Source organism: Cucumis sativus, chromosome 6 (assembly GCF_000004075.3).
Source record: "Cucumis sativus cultivar 9930 chromosome 6, Cucumber_9930_V3, whole genome shotgun sequence".
Classification (NCBI taxonomy): domain Eukaryota; kingdom Viridiplantae; phylum Streptophyta; class Magnoliopsida; order Cucurbitales; family Cucurbitaceae; genus Cucumis; species Cucumis sativus.
This window is the reverse complement of record NC_026660.2, coordinates 28506895-28517141: the sequence shown is the minus strand read 5'-3', so window position 1 is coordinate 28517141 and position 10247 is coordinate 28506895. Positions and strand designations below refer to the sequence as shown.

The window sequence follows — 10247 nt, the reverse complement described above, 5'->3', positions numbered from 1 at the left end:
TTCCAAACAATTTTATTTTTTGTCTTCAGAGACAAATTTATCCATGCCACCTCCTAATTGTTTGGACTGCTCAAGGTGTGTTTTGCTGAAGTCAACTCTCAACAAATACATACTCAAAGAAGCTATAAAAGGTATAGATCTTATCGAGATATGGCCTAGACTTCAAAATCTTAAGCTCCCAAGACCAGCAGTTGATACTTTTTGCAGTGAAATTTAACTTTATAGTTAAAAGAAGAAGCAATTTGGCCTTAAGAAAGGTACAACTTTCAACAGAAATCCACCTGTTGATTTCTTGGGAATCGCCCTCACTTTTGTACTTCACTCTCAAGTTCTTTTGCTATAATTCATCAAGTACTCTAGTAGAAGCTCGGTAGTTAGAATGCATGTGAAGCCAACCCAAAACCTTCTTTATCCCCATCTCTTTTCTTTAAAAAAAGCTTTAAAATCCCTTCCTTTTATCATTAATCAAAAGATCTTCCCCATGCCACAAATGTGGATATCTCAATAATCATTCTTTAATTGAAAACTAATGGACATGGCAAAATCAACATCACTCAGTCACCATAGATGCACTGAACAGTTCATCAACCCTCCAGGAAAAAAAAATGAGAAGCTTTTCATTTTATCATGATTCCCTCAAAAGGAAATTATTGAAGGTCTACTCAAGCATCATCATTACTTTCCTCCAATTCCTGTTCCCTCTCTGTTCTCTCTCTCCATTAACCACAACTTGAAAACATTCTAAATACAAAAAAAGAAACAAGACCCACTTTGCCAATTGTGCATAAATGATTATTTTTGGCCTCCAAATTCCCTTCAAAGCAGTGAGAATGAAAGCAGCAGGCTCAACCCAACACCATCACCAAGAACAAAGTGCATACAGAGCCTTGTGTTGTGGATGTTCTTGCAATTGCCGGTTGAGTTTTTCTTCTTCAGAAGAGACAGAAAGTTTCAATTCTGACAAATTCCCATCAGTTTCCAGCATCGCTCACGCCATGGTTCAAGAGAGACTCGAACAAATGATAAGGGAAAAACGAGAGGTAAGAAATGGTAAAGAAAGAAAGAAACAGAGGAGTGAAGATACCAAATTTGTTGTAATGGTGGCTATGGAGAAATGCTCTGACGATCCTAAAGAAGACTTCAGAGTTTCAATGACGGAAATGATTTTGGCTAATCGAATTGAAGAGCCAAAGGATCTACGTAATCTTTTGAACTACTATATCTCCATGAACTCAGATGAATGTCATGGTGTTATTTTTGAGGTATTTCATGAGGTTTGTAGCAATTTGTTTCTAGCTTGTAAACGCCATTGGTAGAGAAATTTAACATTTTAACATTCTTTTCACATGTTTAGTCTTGCTGTTCTTTACATTTCTAGAAAGAAGTTAGCAAGAATCCAAGAGACGACAGAATATTGAAAAGTAAACTGGAGTTCGACTGATAGGGAAACGGAAAATGGAAAGCTCTGGTCTTTTTTTAATTGGTGGATTATAATCCTCCTTTGTTATAGTTCTCTTGTTAAAACAGAGAAAATCAAAACAAATCGATGTGACTTCATCAAAACAATCCAAACCCAATTGAATGGTTTACATAATTCATTGAATAAGTAGAAAATCTTACCCGTTTGGCTTCATTAATTGGGAAGAATCCGTTTTCTCAATCACCGACTTTAGAACAATATTTTCCTCCATGTAGAATGTGTCGTGTGGAATGAAAGGTGTCCTTTTCAGTTTTTTTAGATCCATTTACTGACATTCTCGAAATGATCAGATGGTAAATTATGAAAGGAATTTACTGAAATCAAGTAAAAAAAAAAGTACATGGTAAGACAAATAACGAGAAAGAAAAGGCTAATATCGAGTTAGTAGTTGAAGGAGTTCGTTAGATTACAAGATTTACTTTCAAAAGTTTACCGTCCACTTTGACCGGCATATTTGAATAGGAGAGGAAAGAAGATTTAGGGTTAAATAAATAAAGTATACTTTATTATCATTAAAAGAAATTGAATAACTATCCAGAAAAAAGTTTCTCATACGAAATTCTAAATAAAAGCCTTGTAATGTCTTGAGAGCACCCCATTTTCAACAATTACATCTGTTTATTTAACAATTAACAATCGTTGAATGTAGATCCACTAACACGTACTTCTATAAAGTGCAACAAGAAAAAAGAGGACACACCACACAATCATATTTCCAAAACCATTTCTCCTATTCATATACTTGTTTCTCGATTGTTTAAAGTTCATAACGTCATAACCATCATCATAAATCAATCGATAATTTAAATAATTTTTCAAAAGATACCCTAACATAAAATAAGTCAATAATTTTTGAAATGATCATCTAACATAAAATAAGTCCAAACCAAGCCGAACTTAACCAACATACACATGAATATTAATTAATAAGACCTTATGTTTGACTTTCAATAACAAAAGTAAAACAGAAGTATTTTTGTAAAAAAAATATCTGTATTACACCTGCAGTTCAATCCAACCAAGCTTTTCACACGTTTTGGTTTAACTTTTGGCTTTTGGTATGGGTAAAAGATAAACAATGTTTATTTTCTCAACAGAAATTCAAGTAACTAATGATTTAAAAGAAGACGAAGCTAATTGAAGCTGGCCCTTTGAACAGAAGGCAATATCATTCACTATTTGATAAGAAACTACAACACGTTTAAAAACATCCTTGAATAATAATTCAGTTTCCTATGAACCCTTTATAGTGAGAAGAGTAAGGGTGTTTAGAGAGACAAGAAAGAACTGCCTTCCTTGAGGAGTACGAACACGCTACCACCATCTCCTCGTGAAATTCGAAGATCTTCATCAAGATAAGTAGTTAGCAACCAAGACTCTACCCTCGTGTTTGAGATTGAGAACTTGATTGGTGGTTGACTCGAAATCGTCTTGGCTACATTTGAAGCAGTGTCTTGAAGGGAAGATATGATACCATTGAATGGTGTAAAGTCAATCTTCTGCCCAAGAAAGTCCACATTATCTGGTATCACTATCGAATCCGTCAGCTGGGGAGTTCCAATGACACCTTCTTCGAATTTGATCTGGAAAGAAAGTTGAGTGTGAAAAGAACTATTAGTTTATTATAAAGTCAGATTTGGAATTGCACCCACGGACAAGAAAATCCAAATTTTCCTACAGTTCAGACTTACATGTACACGCAGGGGACTTCGAACTTCAAACTTTGCATTGGTAGTAATGGAAGTGGTGGCTAGAGGACCGGAAAACTGGACAGAGTTTTGGACGGTGAGGTTCTCTGAATCAATTGTCTGTGAAATTTCCTCCACTTTGACCAATGGCAAATTCCTAGACAACAACGGGAACAGACCCGCGAAAGTTGTGTACCTACATCCAAAAACATTTATATTAAGAAACTTATCATAATCATCTTCTAGTATGTTATAGACTATGAACAGATAAAAAGAAATGCAAAATTAGGACCTGTTTATCAGGTGTAAAAAAGCTATTTGTATAGAGACTCTCTTCATTCTCTTCAAAGAAAATGAAGAGAGATCGAGAGGTTTAAATGAAAAACTAAGATTTAGCATAACAAAACTTGCAAGTTTGGCCAACTGACCATATTCAAAGAAATTGATACAAAATCATATACAGGTCCAAAATCCGATTGATAAAACCTCTTCTAAATGGCCCACGGGATCGAATCTCATGCATACCATTCTAGTTCATAACCAACAACATGAAGATACTGAAGTAACAACTGCCACATGGAAGGTCGATACTACGCCCAAATATGATCTTCAAGATAAACATATATAAGAAATTACCACCAATATTTAAAAATTCATGAAGAGGTTTGAAATGGAGATATACGATTAGTCAGCAGGAAAGGAATTTGATTAAACTCGTTCCAGTTTTTCAATCATCCCAAACAAAAATTACTAGGTTCTATTGATTCGGGATGTTTTTCCCAATTCACAATTAGAAGTTCAACCAACCAATCAGGTTGCTAGTAACAAGTTAGGTATAATTGGGAGAACTTACGCTAGAATCCACTTGCCGTTGAGCAGAGTCAGGGCCTCAGTAGGAGCAGGGGTTGGGTTCTTCGATTCCAGTTGCGTAATCAGCTCGACAATCTCCGCCCTAGTATCTCTGGACACTCGTAATCCACGATCGGTCCCGTAAAACGAGTCCACCAACGCCTTCTTCAGTTTATAAATCTCGGATGGCTCCAGAGGCTTTTCCTCCTCCTTTTCAGCTACCGCCACAGACGAATCATCTCCATACTTCTCATCCTTATCCTCCCCCCACTCGTCATCGTTTAACACCGCACGGACCTTGAACGCAGGCCTAACTGAGATCAGTGACTTCCCCGCCGCGGCTCTGGCGGTAGCCCCAATCGAAGCGATGGGGAAAACCGAAGGCTTAGAAGTCAATTGAGGTTGTGGTGGATTGAGTGCGAGAGTCTTGCACGGAAGTTGATTGAATTGAGAAACAAACGCCATAGAATTATTTCCAAATTCCGTAAATCAGAGAAACAAAACACACAAAAGCACAAACTGAAGGACTGGGATTTACTTAAACAGCAGCTACGTTTTAAAAATCTTTAAAAAACTATCACACGAGACTATTAAATAAAGAGAAATAGAATTCAAAAAGACGATTATACCCTTGATCTTCGCGACTGTTCGGAAACTTGTCGTTGTTTTGGAGGTCAAATCGGACCTTGTGAAGTTAAAATGACTTGTTTGGCAATGGCACGCAACGTGGCTTGTTAAGCTCAGAACACGTGGCATAGGAAGAGGGGGAGTACAAAATACAAAGAAGGCAGAGACTAAAGCGAGCCAACCGAAGCATGTGAGGCGCCAAATGAATGAATACACAATACGCTTTCGTGTATTAAGAAGAAACATTATTCTAAAAACGGCAACAGGTTACCCTAAATATTTAATACAACTTTTAAACACATATATTTGTTTGATACTATTAAAAGTCCAATAAAACCTAATATTGACTATTGAACATTGTGAGAAACCCAGCCACCAAGGAACGAAAATAGAATTGGGTTGTGCAGCTCCTGAATTAATATGTATAAACTAATACAGATAGAAAAAATGTCTAAAACATAATCATCTTTAGTTTAATTTATTTTGTAGCCTCCCATATACAGCAAACACGAGCAGGTTAATTTTGTTATTTATAATAATTTTATTGATTTATATTGCTACAACCTTAGTTTTGAAAATAATCTCAGCATGTGAAAGCATACTCATCTCTAAATGGGTCTGCGCATGAACATTCATTTTATATATTTATTAGTCTTTTTTATTTAAAGAAATATTTCTAACTTTTTGTTAATCAAATTAGAGCACGTGGATGTTTGAATTTTAGACTATGTTATGACTATTTTCTTAGGTTAAAAAATGTGAGAAATAGCTAGGAGAGAGTATATGTCATAGATATATAATGTTATAAGTTAATAACCAATTAAACTATACACTGATGAGGATAATTTTAAGATCTAATAGTTAGCTATTTAAATAGGGTTTAGCTTTTTTCTTTCTTTTTTTATAATTTTTTTTTGTGGGGGTTAAAAGGTAAATATGAGAAACAAATTTAGTAGGTAAAGTAGAAATATAACCAAATTTTATAATTGATGGGTTGAGACAACGTCTATCAAAATATATATATTTGTTTATTTATAGATATTTTGTTTCACTTTATTTGTATTAAAAATGTAGAGAGAAGTAGCATTACATTGGTTTTGTGTTACTACGAGAGATGAAATTTGGGACATTAGGCATCCCTAAACGAAGTGGACAAGAAATAAAGAAAGATGTTAAAAACGTGAAAAAGGAAGTAGAAATAGTATTGAAATAGAAAAGGAAGATGGTAAAGGCTTGAGTGAATAGGTATGAATAAGAAAGTGAGAATTTGTAATAAACATATAATATTATTGAATAAATGTACAAAATTTAACAATAAAGAGAATGGATGAAAATGAATAAAGTAACCCTAATTTGTAAAGCTTGGAAAGTGAAGTAGGTGATAGAGTGGAGGGGTAGTTGAGAACTACCAAAATATTAATTGGTACAATAAAGCTGGATTTATATTTATGTGGAAACACAAATACAAGATTGGGAAAGTAAGGAAGAAGTCATTCCCATGTTTCGCCTAAATATCCCTTTTGTTCATCTCCACCACGATTTATGTCTTCTCTCTGCCTTTGGTTTTTTCCTCATTCACACACAGTCACATGTGAACTTCTCATCTATTACTTTTTCCTATTTTCTTTTCAATTTCAAAACCTATATATGTGGGCTTTGCCAACACATGACACCCAAATTCCCCGGCCTTTATCAAAATGGGCTGCCCAAGTATTAACCCCACCAACTATATTCATGGCCCAAGAAAAGCTAATTCAACTCTGGGCTTTTTCATCCATGGACTTGAACTTAAACTACTTGATCCAAACTTTAACTAAAAAAATGAAGATGTACAACATACTACTATCTAACAAATGCATGAGACATTTTTTTAAATGGCAAAAGAAACATAGCCTAGAAAAAGGAATCGTAGTTGGCTGTATTAGTTTATCAAAATAAACTCAAATCTGGAATTTTTTATTTTTTATTTTACATAGATGATGAGAAGAAGAAAATTATTATTATTATTATTAGATAACAACATAAAACATTATTAAACGTAGGTCATTTTAGTTTTTAAATGGCACATATTTAAGCATGAAGAATTAAGTATGTTGCTATCTGGGTAAGCTTGTAGCCAATTGGAATATTAGGTATGAACTATCATATTATATTTGTTCATTTTAATACAAAGTCTGTTGACGAGTCCACGTCTTAATGATTGCCTTATCGCTCATTTTTTCCTGCATGACTATGAATCATATTTATATTTCAATTGGTTGAAAATGATATATTTGTTAAAATAGTACTATATCCATCATCATACTTCTTATTCTATACTTCATACATTTTCAAATCCTATAAATTATTTCATTTTAATAGTTTGTATACAAATTGATTAAATATAATGGTTCTGCTTACATGGGTTAATATAAATTTTATACACATATAAATAGATGGAACTATAAACTACCAACACACAAATTAATATATCAATATGGTAAATTATTTTATCTATGATTGGAGTCGTAGGATCAAATTGTTAAGTCAATGTAGCCAGTAACTAAGAATGATTTAAATTTCATTATATTTTTCTAATGGTCAAATTAATTAGCCAAAGACTTCACATCTTTTTATTATATTTTCATCCTTTAATTTTGTATTTAAAAAAAAAAACTGTTTTTTTAGTTATTGCTTTACTGTTTTCAACTAATGCTTATCTTTCAAATATTTGGTTTGAAGACTTAATCTTATCAGAAAAGTAACACAAACACACATTAGCATTTAGCGAATAGAGAAATATCAATAATTCATCGTGGTTTTTTATCTAGTAATGATACTTCTTATCACATATTTATTTATCATGATATGATATTTTAATTGAATAACGAGGTGATTATTGGTTTGAAAAATGAAAGAAACTTAATTAAATTATGATATTTATCTGTAATATTTCTTTAAAAACCTATGATATGTATTACAAGAGATTCAATTGGGTTGTGAATTTTAAAAATGAAAAATCATTAAAATAAAATTCTTAAGCTATAAATTTAAACTCAACTTGCTTTTAAAACTCTATAGGTTGACAGGAGAGGGCCATGCAATTGTCCCATATATTCCTATTTGGATATATATCCTTATTTCAATAAATGTGATTTAAATTAAACCCAACTATATCATGTTGGCTTAAGATAACATAAACATAACCAACTTTTATTATTTTTGTAGTTTGAGATAGGTTCTTGTATAGGCACACATGCATAACTTTAATTTCATAAATTAATGTAATTTAATAAGTAACTAACTCTTATTATATAAAAACGTGTTTCGAGTTGATTGGCCATTATATTTTTATATATATATATCCTACACCCATCTTTAAAGAAAACAACAGGTGTTGTTAAGCTTGAAATAGTATCACTCTTGAATGTCACATACTTGATTATTGCATCTTTTGCATTTAACTCCAATTACAAATAAGAGTAACGTAAAAAAACTTTGTCATATCACAAATATGTAATTGGAATTTTGTATATGATGCAGGAAGATATACGTACATATCTAGTTATTTTTATGTTTAGAACTAATAATTAATTGCATAAATGTATTTTCAGATTATTAGAAAATTAATAAAATTTACCCATGGAAACTATACTTTGAATTCTATCCCATTGTTGTATTTGGGATTTGGATAATTAATTTTGAAGCTTCATACTTAAATCCAAATAAAAACGTCTACGTTTTGAACTTTACTAACAAAAAAAAACAAATGAAAGATCAATTATATTATTTGGAGCAATATTGAATTGGTGGATACACGAACCTGAGCTCCGACGAGCCGGCCTTAAATGGCCGTTGACTTAAACAGCCGGCGAAGGGATAGATATCTCCTTCCAACAAAAAAACAAACAAGAAAACCATAAAAAGAAAACGCATTAACACAATCCTTCTTACATTAAGTTGATTTTCTAAATTAATTAATAAATTTCAACTAACTATATGTATTGCAATTATTTAGCACTCCAATGTGTGGTGCTGCATTTCCCAAAGAAAAGAAAATTGAAGAGTCTCTGTAAAGTGTAAACTCCCTCCACTTCTTCATTGTCATTCCTTTGTCTTCTTCTTCTTCTTCTTCTGTTCTCTCTTAATTGCTTAATTAATTTTGGCGTCCACTAAACTTGCATTTAAGACCCTCACGACTCTCGTATTTTTGTTCTTGGGGCCTGGTTTTTTTCGAATTTCGTCCCCTTATGGGGCTCCGAGAATAATTAAGAACACAGAGGTGAGTTTCATCAAAATCTTTCATCAAACTCACGAGATCTCCATGGCCATGGCTAAAGGTAATCCATCCTAATCCTAACTATTTGCATTTCCCCTCAACGGTTTAAATTCATTTTCAAGTTTTACCCATTTTCTTCACAAAATTTTTGTTTCGAGGATCGGAAAAATGAGTCTTCTCAGTGTCATCTTACAGGAAGCCGCCAGGCGAGAAAGAGAGGCTAGGACCATTTGGGGATTTCTCACCGATCAAATGGACGGCATCGATGGTGGAGGAAGGCGGCGACCCAGTTTAAAGCAACGGCTGGGATTTAAGGTCATGGGCTGTTGTGGTGCCACTTGGGGTTTCCGACCGCCGTCTGATAGCGTCAGAGACGGCGGCGGAGAAGACGATGACCGGAGAGTACCGGATTTGGAGGTGATGAACACGCGCCGGGAGGAAAGGGAGTTGAATCGGAGTTGCTTGAGTCCGTTGTCCGTTCAGTCGCCGGGACCGTCCGGGATGAATTTGGCTACAGCTCTAGCGGCAGAGCGTCGTTTAAGAGCATCGCCACGTGGAGCGGAAGGGGACATTGTGGAATTTAATAACAACGATTTTGACTCAGCGGTTGGAATGATGGAAACCGGAACGCCGTTGAGAGTGTCGTTGTTGCGGTTACTGGAAGAAACAGATGGCGGTTGTGACGACGGTGGTGGTGGGAATTTGGGAGTGGCGGAAAAAAAGAGAGACGAAACAAGGAATGATTCGATGTGCTGCGTGTGCATGGGGAGGAAAAAGGGCGCGGCATTTATCCCATGTGGGCACACGTTTTGTAGGATTTGTTCGAGAGAGCTGTGGCTTAATCGAGGATCTTGCCCCCTTTGCAACCGTCCGATTATAGAGATTCTTGATATATTTTGAAGGAACCATGCTAAGTAACGATGAGGATGAGAACAGACGATTGTTGGTGACGGAAAGAGGTTAGTGGTTTTGCCTCAAGATTCGCGACAGACTGTTTTCATTGGACGGCACTGAACGATGGCCGTATATTGGTGACATGTGGATGCGCTGCGGGTGAGCAAACTTTTTCACGTCCAATAATAAAGTTTAATAGATAAATTAATATTTTCGATGTAACTCATATAATTTCAAACTTTTTATACAATGGGATTGAGAAACACTTCTCTTTCTTTCTTTCTTTTTATCCAAAGTTTTGTACATTTTGATTTCTTTTGGCTTGTAATTTTGTATTTTTCCTGCAACTAAAGTTTACGTTTTAAACTTCTTTTCTTATAAAATGGTGAAGTGTTGTGTTCTATAAATTGCTGATTTTGTTTAGAATTTGCTGGTATGACAAAAGTATAGA

At 34.3% G+C, this 10247-nt stretch overlaps 2 protein-coding genes across 3 annotated transcripts; one reads left to right on the top strand and one right to left on the bottom strand.

The window, feature by feature from the left end:
• Positions 1-2488: 2488 nt before the first annotated feature.
• Positions 2489-4584, bottom strand: CHRC (chromoplast-specific carotenoid-associated protein, chromoplastic-like). The gene is made up of 3 exons (XM_004134736.3): positions 4022-4584; positions 3172-3364; positions 2489-3063 (listed from the first exon to the last, which is right to left on the bottom strand). Exons 1-3 carry the CDS (start codon positions 4480-4482, stop codon positions 2749-2751), a joined length of 969 nt encoding a protein of 322 aa, XP_004134784.1. The 5' UTR covers positions 4483-4584; the 3' UTR covers positions 2489-2748.
• Positions 4585-8635: 4051 nt separating this feature from the next.
• LOC101211804 lies at positions 8636-10203 on the top strand. Of its 2 annotated transcripts, none has more exons than XM_031886703.1 (2): positions 8636-8963; positions 9085-10203. In XM_031886703.1, the coding sequence occupies exon 2, from the start codon at positions 9155-9157 to the stop codon at positions 9800-9802; it is 648 nt and encodes a 215-aa protein (XP_031742563.1). In that variant the 5' UTR covers positions 8636-8963; positions 9085-9154; the 3' UTR covers positions 9803-10203. The 2 variants fall into 2 exon arrangements, with proteins under 2 accessions (XP_031742563.1, XP_004134982.2); XM_004134934.3 differs by having other exon boundaries at positions 8639-8963; positions 9098-10203.
• Positions 10204-10247: the final 44 nt, after the last annotated feature.